Source organism: Marmota flaviventris, chromosome 12, assembly GCF_047511675.1.
Source record: "Marmota flaviventris isolate mMarFla1 chromosome 12, mMarFla1.hap1, whole genome shotgun sequence".
In the NCBI taxonomy this organism is placed as follows: domain Eukaryota; kingdom Metazoa; phylum Chordata; class Mammalia; order Rodentia; family Sciuridae; genus Marmota; species Marmota flaviventris.
The window spans coordinates 12,364,534-12,383,187 of record NC_092509.1 but is presented as its reverse complement, the minus strand read 5'-3'; the positions used below and the strand labels follow the sequence as shown (position 1 = coordinate 12,383,187).

Genomic DNA, 18,654 nt, shown 5'->3' with positions numbered 1-18,654 from the left:
TGGGGCCTGGGAAGCCATCCTTCTCTCCCAAGGTCAGAGGACCCAGAGGTTGTGTGTCCTCACACCTCTCTTGACAGTCTCTCCAGGCTGCAGAGCTGGTGTGGCCTTCCTCTGAATCCTCACCACCCCAGATTCAGTGCACAGCTGTCCAGGAGACTGCGATACTCAGCACACTTAAGATTTTCCTTGGCTGGAGCTGTCCCCAAGTTCTGGGCACTGCTGCCTCCTCAGGGCATCCTGTGCCATCCAATGAGGTCAGACAGCTGTCAGCGAGCATCAGGAAAGACATGGTGGGTGCCCCTCATAGAGGAGGGAGGTGCCCATTGTGCTCCAGGAGCTGGGACAACCCCAAGTCAAGGGCCAAAATGCCAGGTCAATGGGGCTGAGAGGTCTTTTACTTGGGTTTAATTTCTGACTTCAGTGTCTAATCGTGAGTGCCTGGCCAGTGTTCTAGGATGTCCTGTGCAGCCACTAGGCTGCAGATTGATTTCTCAAAGGGAACCTGAGTGTGGTACCTTGGGGTCAGCTCTCCTGCGGTTTGAATGGGCCACGGAAAGGCGGTGGATGAACAAAGCCCTGGTGCACCCTTCCATTCAGCCCACAGGAGTCACAGCATACGCTTCTCTGCATTTATGTGGCGGACAGCAGATAAGAGGGTACATTCACATACGGTGCCTCATTGATCACACAGCAATGTTTTGCGCAAGGCGAGGTCTGAATCGTCTATTTATAAGTGGGCATCTAAAGCTCCGAGAGCTTAAATGACATGTCCACAGAGCCTCCCTCCCCAGTAGCAGAGGACCAGGGCTGCAACAGCAAGTTACAGTCAGTTCTATGTGGCCAGGTGAGTCCTGGTTCCTACACTGGGTCAGATCATCAGCATTTTTAAAAACCGATAACTGAGACTCAACAACTCCAGAGCCATTAGGGTCACAGTGCAGCCTGCTGTCCAGCAGCACCAGGCTATCCTGGATGCTCTCCAGGAGGGCAGGCTCTCGTGCCACCCAGAAGCCCTGCGTCAGATGGCTTGGCTGGCAAGTCCAAGGAGCTCTGAGCCAGGGACCTTCATCTCCCTCTCTGCTTCACCTGCCTTCTGCCGCTTCATTTGGGGATAGCAGCTGAGTGGGAGAGGGCTTGGAGAAAGAAACTTCCATCTGACTGCTTCCTAATAACTAAGGAAAGCCAGCTTGTCTGCTAAGCCCACTCTCTGTGCAATGTGTGTCTATTGGCCTCCTGTCTCCCAGCCCCCTGCTAAGACTGCTAACCAAGGACCCATCTCCTCAGCAGGCCCTACATCTGCTCTCTCTCATTAACTCTGATAAAAGCATGAAGATAGAAGATGTCGTTTCAGTGTTCCTCGGTTCTGGCAATGCAAAAGCTGTTGAAAGCACTCCTCATCTGAGCTGTGACAGTCATGGTTTCCTTAGGAGGGTCTGTAGTGACATTCAAATTCTTCTCTCCCCTCCTGGGGGAGACTCTTCACCCCTCTCATGGCATGCATGGCTTCACCAAATATCCAAACCTGACTGGAAAATGAGCAGCTCCTCCGCTCAGCCATGGGAAAATCTTTCCAATTAGAAAAATTTTTACTGGGAACTGGAGCTGAGTTTTGTGAGAGAAACTGGGCTCAGTTTTAAGTGGTTTCACTAATCAAGGTAGGATTCTGCACACTCCCCCACTTTCTCTAGCCAACACACCAGTCCCTGCAAGGGTTTCTGAATTCTTTCTGGATGCTTTGTACAGGAAGGCACCAACTGAAGTCAAGGAGTGATGTCTTTTCATGCAAAATGGGGCCCCTTCAGTGACATTTCTTTTTTCCTACTTTGACCTTTCAACCACCACTGAGCTTCACTCCTTAAGTGTGGTTTCCAGCCCAACAGTCTAAATGTTGCTGGGGCTGCCCTAAGTGGCCACAGTGCCAGCCTTGCCCCCAGGCACAGCCATGGCTCCCGCTCACGTCAGTGGCTACTGTTGAAGAGAGGCCCTTCCAGCAGGAGCAGCTGATGTCATCAAGGGGCCTCCATCTCTGCTCCCCTAGTTCTTTGTGGAAAAAGGGCATGAAACTTGCTCTCAGGCCTCTGCTAGAGGCATTCAGTGCCTCCTTGGCAATTTCCGGCTGGCTCTGAGCAACTGGTTGAAATCAGCCCTGAGGATGCCGCAGTCCTGACTTCAGTGTCTAATCGTGAGCGCCTGGCCAGTATTCCCTGCATGCCTTGTCCCCAGCATTTGCCCCAAACCCTTCCCACTGAGGGGACATGCAAGGCTAGCTGGGTGTCTCAGCTGATTGAGGGTGGCTCCCCAGGGTCTGTTCCTCCAGAACTCCTGCTCTACTTTACAAACTGGTCTTCTAAAGGAGCCAGGACCTTTAAGGAGTATGGCACCTGCATCTCCAGTCTCTGGGGACAGAATGGTGAGTTCCCAAGAGAATTCTGATCCCAATCTAGAATTCCATTTCCAAACCACTTTCCTCTTTGGCTCCAGTGATGGGCTTAGTTAATCTGTGGCTTGGGAGGGCAACTTCAGGACAGGGCTAGGGTTGAAGTGGACATTCGACTGGACTTGGCCATTTTGTAAGGGTATGTGTTGGGGTGCGGTGGGGTGACATGGGGAGGAAGAAGGCACTGGTTGTCATCACCTCAAAATTTCTGTTCACTTCTGGGACTGATAAAAGACAAGTTTCTAGGGCCTATAGTGACACCTTGGCCAGCAGTCTTTCTTGGGGTTTTTGACAGACTTGAGCCAGTGCTTGACAGCCCACATGGTTCTCCACCTGGGCAACATGAGGTGCACTATCAGCTGGAGGAGTTGGGGTCAACACTAACAATGAGGCTCCAGGGGAGGGTTGGGGCCTTGGCAGGAGTCGGGGGCTGTTGCAGACTGAGATGGGATCAGGATTCTGGGCTTATTTGGAAAGGGGCATCAATTCCATGTGCAATATATGAGTCAACGAAGTCCACAGCTGCTTTGCTTCTGGTCTCCACACTGCAGACGCCAAGACCTTGCAATCACATACCAAAGGAGTCTATGTTTTGCTCCCAGGCACCTGGCTCCAGGGACTCCAGGTCCTCACCCCAGCTGGAAGGAGCTCTGCTCCATTCCTTACTTCTGGAGGGTACTGCCTACTCCTGTTTCACAGAAAGGAAGCAGCTGGTAGGGCTGCGGGATGGAGGTGCAGGCAGAGGCTCACCAGCCAGGGTGAGGAGGATTCTGGTCCTGGCCCAGTGAATGAGCAGGTGCATTGAGACTGTCCCGGGTTCCCACCTCCCACCTGGGCCAGTGGCCCGGGACTGCCTGGGACAGGTGGTCAGGGTCAGGAGGGCCTACCTGTATCTCTGCTTCACAGACTGCTTCTCGGTGGACTTGCAGACGTGCCCCGCGTAGTACAACGGGAAGAACAAAAAGTTCCAGTTGGTGGCAAACCAGGTGAGGGTGAAGGGCGCGTCGAACTTGGCGAAGGTGAGCTTGGCGAGCTGCGTGGAGCCAGCCCAGGAGGCGCACACGCACAGCACCACGGCCACGCCCCAGAACGTCTTGTGCAACTGCGCCCTTGAGCACGTCCAGCGGCGGCGGCTGGTCCTCCCTCCGGCCTCTGCCCCGCCCGGCGCCTGGGCCTCCGCCGGGCCCAGGGGCTCCCGGGGACGCTCCTCCCCTGGGGAAGAGAAGGCGGTTAACGGCCTGCAGACCTGGACGGGTCTGCAGACTGGGACGGGGCGCAGGGCAGCTGCCGTGTCCTGTGCGCCAGAGCCAGGTGCTGGGTGCCAAGAGCAGACCCAGCCCAGCTCCACTGCCCCATTTCCTGAGAGCTTGCTGGAAACGCAGTCTCAGGCCTTCCCCAGGCTCCTAACCAGAACCTGATTCCAACAGGTGACCTGCCTGGATCTGGGAAACTTCAGAGCATGCTGTGGCTGCGGAGAGCTGGGCAGCCCTGGGAGGGGCTTCCTACCCAGGGGCAGCATGCCTTGACCTCTACAGGGTCCCCTGCCTTGACAGGAGCTCCTTGCCTGTTACTGACAGGCACATTCACCAGGCCCCTCCTCTTACTCTGAATGCTCAGAGACCACAGACCCTTTCTCCATCTGCTGAACTAGCTTCCTGTGGATGGACTCTGGTCCCACTTCGAAGCTTTACTTAAAAACTGCAGCCTCTGGCAGCTAGTGTGTGAGAGGCCACAGACAGGACACTCCATTATAGAGCTATGTCCCTTGGGGAAACCAGGCTACAAGCGGAGAGCAAGGAGGTGAAAGGCGTTATTTTCCACTGTTTGCTTTTCATTCATGATTGTGTGTGTGTCAGTCGGCTGGAAAGTTAAACAGAGCTGTGGCTGGTGTCAGAGTCACCATGGACAGAGGCGGCCTTCCAGGGGGCAGCCCACTTGCCCCAGTGTGCTCTGCCCGGCACTGAGCTGAATGGGCACCCAGCTGCCAGAGCACCTCACTCCAGGGTACAGAAAATGAGGGTCTCTATACATCGTTTAAACCTAATGGTCATTTCATGATCTTTAATAACATTAAACCAAATTTTGTATGCTGTCTGAAACAGTTCTATGGGGAAAATCCTGGTTCAACATAGGCTGTTAAGTGGGTGTTCACTAATCCTGTCATTAACTGCCAGCCTGGACTGTGTCTGTCTTAGTCAAAGACCATCAAGTGCTATGTGACTAGTCAAGGACTGATTTGAAGCCTGTTTGACATGGTTTCTCTCGTCTTCATTTTCTGCTTTAGTAATATGTAATCTCTTGGTTCTCCCGTGTGTGTATATCCACCTTGAAGCCCTCGAGAACCAAGCGTTTAGTTCCCCTGGGAGCTGCTGACACCTGCCTGTCACTGCAGCAGCTGTTGGGGGGGGGGGCACAGGAGACAGAAAGACGAGTCCCAGCCTTCCGCTTTATGACCTCCCACCAGGACTTCTTAACTTTGCTCGTGGTGAATTCCCACAGTTTAAGGCAAATTCCATTCCAGGTAGAAGCACACAGATTCAGTGTACACCCTGATTACCTGCCAGTTTTGATCAGCCTCTGCAGCCCTTCAGTACTGGATAACTGGGTGCGTGTGGGGGGCTGGGAGTTTTCTCTCTCAATGAAGCCCCGCCCTGAGTTCCCCTGGAAAGACAATTGGAGATGAAGACAAGGCCTTCCCCTCAAAACCCCCACTTAAGGACCCCGGGGGAGGCTGCATAAATTCAGCTGGGGGCACATTTCCTCAGTTAATGGGCTGTTATGGCAAATTAAGCTTTAGGACACGGGCCTGAGTGCGGGTGCTATGTTGCATTCACAGGGAAGGAGAAAGCCACTGATCCTGTAATTTTATGTTGCTAAAATGGCTTTGTACTTGAGCAGCCTTTCCCTATCCTTGAGCCCTGTCTGATCCTCCAATCAAGGGAATATCAACAATGCACAAAAAAATAGAGACTCTGTAAACTAAACTTATAACTCTTATTTAAAAATAACATGTAATGGGCTGGGGATATGGCTCAAGCGGTAGTGTACTCGCCTGGCATGTGCAGGGTGCTGGGTTCAATCCTCAACACCACATAAAAATAAAATAAAGATATTGTGTCCAGCTAAAACTAAAAAATAAATATTTTTAAAAAATAACATGTAAGATTGAACTGTGTTTTCAAATGCGCAACACAGGTAATAGGCATGATAAGAGAAAAGGAGTCCGTGGCTGCTGGTAAGTTTGGTAAACACTAAATAGAACTGACAGGTTCTTTGCTCTAGGAATCTTCAGGGCACAGACGTGGTGAATTCCCAGGAGGCTGCTATAGCCCGAGTGCCTGCCTGCTATCTTAGTTAAGTGGGTAACACCTGTGGTAGATCCTAGTGTACCCTGGAACACATTTTGAGAAACAGTGGAACAGACCCTTAAAAAGGAACAGACAACAAAACCTAATTCATTGCAAACCCTCCAGTCACTGCATTGAGTCTCTTGTAATAATAATAATAATCACATATCAGTTTCATCACCTCACATATTCTTAATACTTCCAGATACCTCCTCCCTCTATAAATACAAAACGTTCTTTATAAACACATTATGAAAGTACTGAGAAGCAAGAATGAAAAGCAACCTATAATAAGAGAGCTCTCTCTGCTGCTGCTGCTGCTGCTGCTGTTGCATTTTCTATAGTTTCTTGTCTGTGCAGGACACAAGGACACATCAGCAGACCTGTGCAGGACACACGGACACAGACCCACTCACTCAGCAAAACCGAAGTTGCGTTGTCTCCATCCTGCAGTCATTTAACCTAACACACCCCAGCACAGCTCTCGAGGCTGTGTGTAGTAACGACTCCCAGGAACATCTCCACTGGACAGGAGATTGGCAGGAAGTATCTGCTGTGTGTTCAGAGCTTTAGTCTAGGAATAAGCGCAACGTGTGATCACTGTCCTTCAGGAACTGCGGGGGTGGTGGTGGTGGTGGTGGTGGTGGTGGTGGTGGTGACAGGATGCACCCACAAAAGAATAAAGAACAGTTATGTGCAAAATGCAGAGACTTCCAACCACAACCGTAATGAGCAGTCATGAAGACAGCATGGCCGGTGTGCCCTGGGATGCTAGTGACCAGAGTCAGAGGAGGCTGCGGCGAGGCTGAGCCTGGTGGGACAGAAAGGCTCTGACTAGGGAGGAGCCGCGTCCAGTGTCAGAGCGTGTGTGACCTGCCCAGGGGCAGCGAGCATCATGGACCCCACCTTGCCCTGTGGGGCTGCTCAATCATGCAGCAGGAGAAACTGCCAGGTTTGTGGAAGGGACAGGAGCAAATCCAGATGTCAACAGGCCCTCCTTCGGGAAGGCAGTGCAAGCAGAGGGCTGAAACATGGAAGAGCGACACAACAAACAGTCCTCAGGCATGTTTTTATCCACCATTGAAACGCAGGCCATGTTCCCCCCGCTGGACCGTCTCCAGAGTCACCTTCAATGAGCTGTCCAGGTAATGCCCAAACAGGTTTCAGACATGGAGTCACGGCAAGGAGGGCTTATCCCTCCTCAGAGTCTCTCAAGTCTTCAAGTGCAGGAAACTTTTGTGACTCCCCCTCCTAAGCTTCAGGTCAAGTGCTACCTGTTTGATTTCATTCCATTAGAGCCAGAGTGCCTCCAGGAAATCAATATGAATGAGCCTCACACAGCTCTCTGGCCATTAGTGTATGACTAGAGTCCCGTTGTGTCACGTTGGTCTCATTCTCCACCTGCTCTGCTAGCAGACCATCTGCTTAGGATCTTCTTGTACCTTGAATTTCACTCTTTTCCTGCAGGCAGCAGCTTGGGAGCAAGACACAGATCACACCCTCTGGCCCAACGGTGGCGCTGACAGATACTCTGTGCAGTTCAAAGCATCTCCCTGTAGCTGTGACACCGCTAGATGCTCTGTTTCGGTCACTTAATCCACCCAGACATCTGCAGGGCAGGTGGGCCCTTCTAAGAACTGCTGCCAGAGTATGTGTGTGTGTGTGTGTGAGAGAGAGACAGAGAGAGAGAGAGAATGTGTGAGTGTGTGTTTGGAAGTGTGTATGAGAGTATGTGAGTGTGTTGGTGTGTGAGTGTATGTGTGAGCGTGTGTGAATGCAAGTGTGTGTGTGATATAAGAGTGTGTGTGAGAGTGTGTGTATGTGAGTGTGTGTGTATGTATAAGCGGGGGGGGGGGGCGTGCCCTCTTCTGCACAGGGATACTCCTTGCACTGTGACACGTCACCAAGCCTGTGCTCACGAGTCCCTCTGAGCTGTCTCAGAATCCTGAGGGCTGCCAGGCAAACTGGGTGTCAGTCCCACCTCCCCCACAGTCATGCTCCATGCCAGTCCCTAGGGGACGTATAGAGGAGTCACACTCTGTTCCAGAAGAAGCAGGACCCAGAGGCGATGTCCAGATTACAGAGAGTGAGCTGGAGGTCTAGCCTAGCCACTAGCCCATTTGGGGTCCATGAACTGTCCACTGCTTTTCCCTGAGAAAATGACAAATTGGGTGCTTCTTATGTCCCTGTAGTGGAAGCCATTTCTACAAGGAGAAAGCTATTTAGGTTGGAAAATCATTTGCTGTCTCCTGAAATGGCCTATAAAATGGCTCTTACGTGCTTCAAGAAAACACCAATGGCTCTTCTACCAGATCCCTGGGAACAAGTGGGTCCTTGCTGACACCCTCCATGGAGAAGTCTCTAGAGAGAGTCCTGTCCTCAGGGTAAGGGGTCCTAGAGCCAAAGACACACGGGCTGGCATGGCGAGTCTCTAGTAAGCAAAGAGTGGGAAAGGCCTCTCAATTGGCATCTGCGTCCACAGGACCCACACAGATACTTTTATAGCTTTATGGAGGTATAATTTTCATCCCATAAAATTCAGTAATTTTAAGGGTGCAGTTCAGTGATGTGTAGCAAATGCACAGAATTGAGAAAAACATCACTACAGTGCAGATGTAGAGTAGTTCCATCACTCCAGAATGAGTCCTCCTGCCCCCTATTGCCAGACTCTATCCCTAGGCCACTGAGATCTCCTTTCCTTCTCTAAAACTTGAGTATTCTGGACATTTCATACAGACATGCAGACTCCCATCTCTGGCTTCTTTCATTTAGCAAAGTGTCTTTGGGGTCCATCTATGTTGTAGCACATGTTAACTGTTCATCCTTCTTAGGCCTGTGTAGTATTCCATTGCATGGAGACCACATCGTTTATCCACTATTGTATCAGGACAAATGGGTTGCTTCTAGTTTGGGCTATGGTGAATAATGCTGCTATGAACATACGTATGTAAGTGCATAGATTCATATTCATATTTTCTTGGGTGGACTAGTTACATTTTAGGCCACTTATCCTCCGATCTTTATCTACCTCTGCACAAGGCAGAGCTCTTCCCTGTAGGATGTGCTTAGTCCAGTGTTTAGAGAGCCCACATCTTAGAGGATCAGAGCTTCTGATTCCATCTCCAGGAGACACAGCCGGGAACTGCTCAGGGAACCAGAGTACCCCACACATTTCTTTCTTTTCCTGGACTACCCAGGGAAAGACAAGGCTTGAAGAACGATTTTCCATTTATTGGTCACCAATGGATACAACAGCTTAGGACCTGGCCACCAAACCAAACAGCTTTTACAGAACTATAAAACCAAATTAAATAGCTTTTTCAAGATGAGGAGTTTTTGGAAGAAAGCTTTTGCTTATGATTTTTTGCAAATATAATTTATTTTCCCAAAATGCATTTTGGGTTTTGTTTTTCTCATCTACTCATTAAATACCTGTTCAGTGAGTTTATGTGTGACCCTCTTTTCTTAATCAGTGGTGTGGAGGAAAGGGAAGGTTGGCAGAAGGCATCATCACAAGTCCTGGGCCACCTCGTTCCCTCATATCCAAAGGCAATCCTCATGTCTCATCTCCCTACCTGTTACGTCCACCCACCCTTGCTGGACTGTCTGTGTGGATTCCTGGACCTTGGTTCAGAAAACACTGCTACTCTTCATACATGGCTGAGGCCTCATCTCTACTCCTGCCTAGCACCGGTCCCAGGGAAATAAAGGGATCTATGGACAACTGAAGCTGGATGCTGACCCCGAGCAGAGCAGATGGAGTAGAGGGGGAAACAGGGACAGGAGCTGGTTAGGCACACAGCATGTGCACCACTTTCTGGGAGAGGTCCTGCGTCACACCCCCCACCACGATGGCGGCAGTCAGGATGATTATTTGCAGATCTTGCAGATTGGACAGCGGAGGCTCTCAGAGTTACTATCTCTAAGGTCACAGGTTGGTGAGCAGCTGAGAAGCAGTTCCACCCAGGTCTGGCCCACCCCAAAACATGAGCAAGAATGGAGAGCTTCCTCCTCCTCCCTTTCAGAGCTCATCAGGGTAGTAGTGCAGAGCAGCTCAGTCTGAACTGGGCAGTGCTAAATAGGGACATCAGGTCTGCAGAGGTCAGACTTCATTTCTCAACTGGAACAGCTGGAGTACATGTGGGCTTTGGGGCTGGGATTGCTGTCCTGTAATGAGGGTGTCATGGGCTGAGTGACTGTCCGCTCCAAATTCACAGGTTGAGGTCCTGATGCCTGGGGTGGCTGAATGGGGAGGTAGAGCCTGTGCAGAAGTAATCAAGGTTAAGAGACGTCAAAGGATGGGGCTCTAACCTGATAGGTGGGGGCCTTAGGAGCAGAGGAACTGGAGAACCCAATCGCTCTCTATCTGCACACTAACAAAACAGAGGCCAGGGAGGACATAGGAGAAGGTGAGCAAGCCAGGAGAGAGCCCTCATTGGACGCCAACCCTTGCCCGCGCCTCCATCTTGGACTTCCAGCCTCCAGAACTGTCAGAAAACAATTTTCTTGAAGCTATCCATCCTGGGGCATGCCCGAGCTGACCAGCACAAGTAGGTCAGGTAGACAGGTGCAAGGCACAGACAGAGAGCTGTCCCTGTCAGGATGTGATGACAAGACACAGGAGGCAGAGAATTCATTTTGATGACCCATTAGAAGAAACATGGACCGGATCAGGAAGGTTAGATGCTATCTCCTAACTGCTGCCTCCAGAGGATCCTGGAGATGGTGTGTGGAGACAGAAGGAAACTGCCACTGGGAAGCCATTTTTAAAAATGAAATTAGCATTTTTCATGGGAAACATTTCCCTGGTGAGGACAGAAAGTTGGGAGGTAGAAGACTGCTTTTGGGGGGAAGAGTGAGGATCCCCTGGGAGTTCCACCTGAAGCAGCCTGAGAGCTGGGATAAGGCGGCCTTCTCCAGCCCACCTGCCTGCTGTTGCCTCCATTCTGGGAGCAGGCTCTGTGTTGGCATGTCCCTCGCCCTGGCTTCCACAGAGGTCTCCAAATGGCTCCAGATGTCCTCATGCTGTGGGCTCAAAACAATCCTGGAATTACACAACTCAGGTGAACTATGGGTCACGAGAAGCTTTGGGTGAGGCCATCAGCACCTGGGGAAGTGCCGGTGTCGGTGTCTGCTGTCAGGAGGGAGCAGGGCAGTGAGTTTCAGTGCTTGCCCTGAAAACACGTGAGCTCTCAGGCTCAGCTGTCATCCTTGTGCCCTGCTAGTCCTGGCCTGTGCACCTCCTGGAAGTCCACTGTGTTCATGTCCAGGGTGCATCGCGGTCTGAGCATACAGTAGGTGCTCACCAGGTGCAGACCAGGTGACATCTGGGTGCTGATAGAGACCCACACACACCCAAACACACGGTTCTCCAATGCTTGTCCTTTCCAGGCAGCAGCTCTGCATCCTCTGACTCCCATGTGGACTGGGGTGCAGGCTGCTGTGACTCACGGGCCACCAGGGATTTACAGAGGGCAGAGCAAGTGCAGGGCAGCCCCCGAGGGAAAGGCTGCCCCCTGCATCTGCAGGCCCTTTAGGAAGGTGGGGACAACGCTTGTCTCCTGGTTTTGGTTGGTGGAACATCAGATGGAAACAAGAAGGGAAAACAGAAAGTCAAGGCCAATGGCAGGGGATAGTTCCAATTTTTCTTGAAGAAAGAAATGCTGCTTTGTCAAGTAGATGGCAAGTACTCAGCAGAGTCCTCCTGTATTCTGAAGGCAGGACTGAACTTGCCCAGTCAAGGGCCAAAGTGGGGCTGGTCTTACAGTGCTGAACTTGACCTCCCAGGCTTAATCCGCCATGGAGGGTGACGCGGCTGAGCTCATGAGTGCATGCTGAGGTTTAACCCCAAAGCACCTGAGGCCCCTGGGCAAAGCTGGGATGTTGCCCAGCTTCTCTTTGAGGTCTTTTGTACTTTTCATGCCAACTCATCATCTGAGGTGGCTTCCTGCTGCTGAAGCTTCATGGAACAAGTTGTACTCATGCAGCTGGTCCTTCCACTCTCTGCTCAGTTATCCAAACCACCCCTGACAGTGCCCGCATCTGCATGTACACACGCACACACTCGCAGATGGAGATCTCCTATTGTCCCAGGTCTCTGTCCTCCAGGGTGCTGCTGTCTATTGCTAGGGAAGGGCTTTAATCAGATAAACCAATCTCTGATAATGAATAAGTCACTTAAGAGACTCAGAACTTCCTGCAAAAAGAGCCAGCCCAAGATCTAATCTTCCATAGTAGAAAGAGAAGGCCAGGCTTCAGGAGGCGGGAGACTCATCCGACTTATTCATTAGCAAGTGGGGACCAGGAAGAGCAGCCCAGCCTCCTGAAGCCCCACCCAGCCTTCTGCCCTCTAGACCCTCCCCCAAGCTGTAAGAAGTCTTAGCTAGTGGGATTGGATCACTCGCCAAAAAGGCTTTTAGGAATTAAATCTTGTCTTGGCTCGTCCCACAGAGCCACTGGGAAACTTTCCACCTCTTCAAGCCTACAATCCCCATCACTCTTGTTCAGCAGAAGCTTCTCCTTCCTACGTAGGAGAGATCAAAGGCTCCAGCACAGGTCCCTGGGCTTCCCTCCTCTGCATCTCCACGATCCTGTCTTTGCCTCACCTTCATAGCTCCTTCCTCTCAGCCTGCGCCTCCTTCCCCAACTCCTCCTCCTCCAGGCCAGGCTACATCAGCCGTCTCCGGGGGCAACCTCAGACCTGTTCTGGGATCAGCCTCCCTGGTGCGCCTTTCCCTGGTCCCACGCTCAGTCTCCTGCAGCGGGTCCCTTCCCTCCCTAGACGGCTCACCTCCTGCAATCTGGCTCCCAGAGCAGCACCCACTTAGAATGGCTTCTGCAAACTCGCCCTCCTGGCTGCATCTGCCTCCTCCCCCCGTTTCCATGGCTCCATACTTGTGGGTCCCAGCCGTTCACACTGCCTTGCTTCCCTTAGATCCTAAACATGTGTGGTCAGCTCCTCTGCCAGCCTGGTCACTCCAGGTCCCCATTTGCCTCTCAGGCTTGCTGTCTCCCTTCCTCTTCCTGGCCTGCGGTGCTCAGGCTCCATCTCCACTGCTGTGTCCTGGCCTGCTCTTCTATGTTGTCACCACGGCCTGTTGACCCAGCCTCTGAGTGGTGATGGGGTGGGCACAGGATACAGGTGAACTTGGATGCAGTGGTCTCAATGAGAGGGCTGCCTAACCCCGTATTCCACGTCCTCACCTGCACAGCGGGATCTATGCCAGGACCCGCTGTGTGGGGTGCCACAGCACCCAGTGAAGCACCCCAGGGCAGGGGCTCACGACAAGCAGCCCATGTCACCCCTACCGACAGACCACCAGCCTGGCCTGGACTCTGCCGTGACTCCCAGCATGTCCCTCCTCCACTGGACCCTTTCCACCTCCGTGACCCCAACACGATATACACTTGTGTGAACAGTTGGGTGTAACACGCACAGGGAATACACACTTGTGTGAACAGTTGGGTGTAACACGCACAGGGAATTCACACTTGTGTGAACAGTTGGGTGTAACACGCACAGGGAATACACACTTGTGTGAACAGTTGGGTGTAACACGCACATTCCCTAAAACAAAAGGGCCTTGGATCAACTCTGCTTCTCATCACATGTGACAGACTTTGGTTTTATCCTATCTTAAATACTTTATTAAGAAATCCTGTGGCTGAAGAATCAGGTTTCAGGATCTGGTGTAAATGGCACTGCTGAGCATGACCATCTTGTCTGCTTGGACCTGCGGTGACCCCTTCCTCCCCTGGCGCCCTTCCTACCTGTCTCCATGACCCTCCACTGCTGCCCTGCATTCAGGAGGTCCCAGCCTGCTTGCCTCGGCTTCAAGCTCCCCCACGCCTACACCTCCAGTTACCCTGAGCTCAGCCCCAGCAGCCACTGGCCGAGTCCGCTGAGTGACACCATTCCTGGCTCTGCACCTTTGCCTGAGGCTCCCTCTGCCAGGAAGGCCAGCTTCTTACCCACCCTGTGATAGCCCAGGGCACAGATGACTTCCTCTCTGATCCATGGCCAAGCTCCCATTGCATGGGTAGTCACCACCTCCAGTGTTGCAACAGGGTGGAGTCTGTGACCACATCTGGGCTTTGCAGACAGAGTAACCTGTTAGATTAAGTTTTTTGGCTAAGAAGAGGGTACAGGTGGCAAGAGTGTTGTCTACTGGCCATCTGGGTCTCAGAAAGAAGTGAGTGCACTTTCCATGGAAATACCCCGTTTATTTTACTGTCCTTCCATGGAATCAAAGAATTGCACTTCAGCCGGTAACCTGTGCTCTGTGCTCTTCTGACACTGCCCACTAGTTTGGAAGTTCAGTTGGGTCAAGGATCGTATTTTACTTCTCCTAGAATCCCCCAGAGCCTCTGGTTCATTCTCTTGCACATGTTACGAAACATACTCAGTTGAGGCATGAATGACTTTGTCACTGGCGTTTCAGGCTTGGGACTAGTCACCCAGGGACATGTCTTTGGGCACAGAGACACTTTGTCAGCATATGTCTGAGGTTGGGCCAGCAGGGCTGACCTCCATGTGGATAACTGCGTCCCTCGATAGGTCTGAACCTAGCGACCAATGAGTGAGCCAGGCCTGTGTGGGGGGTAACAGAGACCACCTCCTCCTGGAGCAGGGGCACTTAGAACACCAACAGCCCTGGGGCCCTGGTGGGGTCCAGAGCACGCATCGTGTTGCAGTGGGTGCTTCAGGGGGCAAACATTCACTAAGCACCCGGGAAGCACCATGAGCAGGTGCAATTCTCTCTTTCTCGGTCATGTAGTTCTTCCACATTCAGAGCCAGACAGCTCTCTTATCTTCTAACTCCACGACCTCGTGCAAATGATTCCCGGAGCCTCAGTCTCCTCATCTGTAAAGTGGATTAACAGTACGCACCCTAGCTTTGGGAGGGCAGAGGTGATGGGCCATCTCCCACTGCACAGAATCTGCAACATGTTGGACATTCATCAGCAAGAAAACTTGTTCTCATGGTCAAGGGAAACACCATTCCCCACTTCCATAAAGAGAAACAGACTCCCGGAATCTCTCAGGCAGCCCGAGGCTGGGCACTAAATGCCAAAGCCCCCAGGCCTTCCACAGCCCTGCACCGCTGGCCTCTGGGGGAGTTCTTCCTACTGTTCTCAACTGCTCCTTCCCAGTGAAGACAATTTGAACACAAATTAGCTGTTGTCGGGGAGGGGGGCGGTGACCTTAGTGAATGCTCCTGTACTGGAGACATGCTCCTGACCAACAGTGTCCACTTCTGATGGGAAAGCCAGGGAGAGGGCAGGGGAGCAAGACCCACGCAGCTGTGACAGAGCCCCCACCTGGCCAGAGCCGCTCAGGGAGCCTCAGCCCCTGCCCAGGCCCAGCCCCGCTCTCCTCAGGCATCCTGGCCAAGCCTCTGCCTGAAATAGCCTCTCCTCTCCTCCATGGCTGACACGCTTTCTCACACCCCCTGAGCCTCAGTGGTGATACCTCCTCCTCAGAAGGCCTCCCTTCAGGAAGGCCTGCTCCTCAGAAGGGCCTCCTCCCCAGAGCCCTGGTCTTCAGAGACCTCCTCCCGAGAGTTCTCCTCCTCAGAAGGCCGCTCCTCAGAGATCTCCTCCTCTCCAGAGGTCTTTTCCTCAGAAGAGCCTCCTCCCCAAAGCCCTGGTCCCCAGAGACCTCCTCCTCCCCAGAGACCTCCTCCTCCCCAGAGGTCTTCTCCTCAATAGGGCCTGCTCCGCAGAAGGGACTTCTCAGGAAGGCCTCCTCTCACACAGGCCTCCTCCACAGGAAGCTTCTCCTTTAAAAAGTCCTCCTCTGAAAGGCTTCCTCCTCAGATTGCCCAATTTTCAGTTTCCCGGTGACACTTTGTTCTCCGCGTTGAACCAGAACTTTCTACCTTTTATTTGACAATTTATCTGCAATGTCTCTTTCCCACTGGAATGAAATTTCCTTAAGAGAATGCAGCTAGCATTGCTCATCTTTGCATTTCAGGGCCTTGTTAAATGGTCACAGGACAGAGCAGGGCAGTTGAATTCTTTATTGCTTAAGTGAAGTCATCTTGTCCATCCTCCTGTGTCTGCCTTCACCCGAGCGCTGCATTTTCTATTTTGGTTTTATAAGCACCACAGGCTGGTGGCTTCTTGCCTCCCTTAGATGACACACTCCACAAGCTAATAAACCTTCCTGGCTGGCTGCACTCTGCCCCTGCAGCCTGTCTGCTCTTCACATCCAGCATGGCAGGGGACCACCTTGCCCTGTGCACCCAAGGAAAACAGAAGGATTCAATACTTCCAAAACAAGCATGCAAGATGCAATGGTTTTAGAAAAACAGACCCCCAAGCAAACTGAACACCAAGGGGAAAAGCCAGGCAGAGAGAAAGCCCTGCATGAGCCCAGGTGCAGCCAGGACAGGCGTTAGGAGGTCCTGACCCGCAGACTCTGACTGATGCCTGCGTGGGCAGCCCACGCAGCGAGGGAATCCCTGCAGCCCTGCAGGTGTTTCAAGACACTGTCCCACACCACGCTCCTTGGGAGCAGCAAGGTGTGCCAAAGGGGTCCAGCTGTGGCTGCAGGATGGGCCAGATATTTACTGAGCACCTACTGTGTGCCAGACACGTGCTAGACACTGTCACTCACCTCTATCTCCTTCCTTCCTCAATAGTGTGCCTAGGTGGGCTGGTACTTCTTCACATTCAAGGCAACTGAGGCTCAGCGTCAGATTTACACAGGTCACACTGTATAAGGGGCAGAGCTCCATCTCCATGCTCACTCTACCCCATTCCTGGTACAACACACTCTCCATTCCCCAAAGATGTATGTGTGAGTGCTGGCTAAATAAACCAACCCAGAGTAAGGCAGAGGCCGTCAGCGTGAAAGGGACCCAGCTCAGTTGGCAGCAGCCCTAAGGCAGAGGGGAGACTCCTCACTTTCATTCCCTGAAGGCAACCTCCAGGAAGCCAGAGGACACCTGTGCCTGCTGCTGTCACTTGCTGTCCCTGCAGCACCTCTGGGGCCACAGCACCCTGCTCAGGTGGCCTCCCCACCATGTAGCATATCTCCCAGTGAGCTCAGGCCTGTCCTACCCAACCAGGGTTCGCTGGTTGCTGGCCATCAGAGCCTACCTGCCCAGGAGCAGGTGGAGGTGGGTGACTTCCTGTGCATCCCACTAGGGTCTCCTCTTTGCCAAGAGAGGTAAACATCAAGCTTCCTCCCACTCAGGCACCTGGGGCCCTGGGAGGAGCCTGGAACCCCGCCCCCGTTCCCAGCAAGGCCACTAGAATTTCTGGGGTGGGCCACTCCCACCAGGTCTTTCCAGAGAGGGTAGAGGAGGAGACAGCCACTGGAGAAAACCCAACCTCCCAAGGCAGACCATAACCAGAAAGAGGTACCTGCAGCTCAGGGCAAACCAAGGGTTTGCATGGGCTTAGGATCCCTTCATGCTCTTCACAGCTCCAGCTGTAGGTCTGGGGACAGTCTCTCCACCTTTCTGGGCCCCAGAGTCCTTATCTGCAGGTACCAGATAGCTACCCACCGGCCTTGGTGGATGTTCAGGCTGGCAGCACCCCGCAACTGCTTGGCTGTGACTCGCCCTCACTGGTTCTCAGCTTCATTGCAATAAGCAAGAACTCACAAGTCGGGTGCAGGGTCCTTGCACCCACAGGCCCTAACTTCAGTGGTCACCTCTCACGGGAGTGCCAATGGCTGTTCCCTGCAGGACTTGGCAGCTCAGGGCACAAAGGGGCTGCCCTCCTCCTTCTGCCTGCCCCTCCCACGCTCCATTCAGCCAGCTGGGCCAGCTCTGGGGAAGTGCAGGACTGAGATGGTCTCCCTGTGGGAAAGCAGGGTCCCCTCTCTCGCCAGAGGAATGACAGCGTGGCCGCTACTCTCCCGCAGATACCCCTTGTGGGGGCGTATCCATACTCAAGGGGATACATGTAGGGTGGGACACATTCTGGAGCCACAGGGAACACATCCAGGGGCTGCAACCGGCTTCCCCCGCACCTGCCGGCCCCCCCATCCCCATCAAGTCCCTTGGCTGCAAAGCCGCAGGCATCCCCGCCTGCACCGCCCGCACCGCCTGCCCCCGCGGGGCAACACCCGGCCCAGCCGGGCTGCAGGAGGACGCTGCAACCCAGGCAGCGCCGGTGCCTGGGGCGGCGAGGTGGGCAATGAGCAGCGCCCGAGGAAAGGCGCCGCCGCGGGCGGACGCGCGGGCGCTGCCCGGTGGTGGTCGGCGACGGCGGGGTCTCCGGCGGCGGCGCGCTGCACTGCGGACCCACCCGGGCGGCCGGCGGCCCGAACGCAGCCCGCAGCGCGCCCAGGTGCCGGGCGCAGGGGCGCAGGGGCGCAGGGGCGCGGGGCCGCGCGCCTTACCTTCCACTTTGGTGAGGGTCAGGACCGGACTGTTGCAGGCGCTGAGCGGGGCCACCCGGGCCGAGTGCTTCTTCATGGTGAGCCGGCGCCTGCAGGAGCGCTGCCGCTGATCGCTACATCCTGGGGCCGGCGGCGAGCCTCTCCAGCCGCGGCCTCCTTCTCGCCCCTCGCTCCTGCCCCGCGCCGCGGCTCACTGCGGCGGCCGCCCCGCCGCGCACATCCTCCCGGCCGCGCAGCACTCCACACGCGCGGCCTCCTACTCGGGCTGGCTGCAAACTCCAACGTCACGTCCCAGTGCACTCCCCACGCCCCGCCGGCCGCTCACCTGCTCCGCCCCCGCCCCCGGCCGCCAGCCCTGAGGCCGCGTCCCGAGCTCCCAGCCAGTCCCCTGTGCAGCCTCAGGCCGCCGCCTCCCGGACCAGCCCTTTAGTGGGACCGACGCATTTGTGGGGACCCTGAGCACGTAAGCCCCAGTCGCCGCAAGTTTAACCAGGAGGTGTTTGACTTGGATG

The 18,654-nt window shown here is 53.8% G+C and overlaps 1 protein-coding gene across 2 annotated transcripts in view; it reads right to left on the bottom strand.

Moving 5' to 3' along the window:
- Slc35f3 (solute carrier family 35 member F3) overlaps positions 1-18,654 on the bottom strand; it is a 239,769-nt gene that overhangs the window by 61,909 nt on the left and 159,206 nt on the right. The window contains exons 1-2 of one of the 2 annotated variants that reach the window (XM_027948006.2): positions 18,143-18,316; positions 3,325-3,649 (exon numbers count right to left, since the gene is read on the bottom strand). In XM_027948006.2, coding sequence (XP_027803807.1) covers positions 3,325-3,649; positions 18,143-18,218 — 401 coding nt within the window. In that variant the 5' untranslated portion in view covers positions 18,219-18,316. Of the gene's footprint in view, positions 1-3,324; positions 3,650-18,142; positions 18,317-18,654 lie in introns of those variants that run through there. The other variant, XM_027948005.2, reaches the window with a different exon arrangement.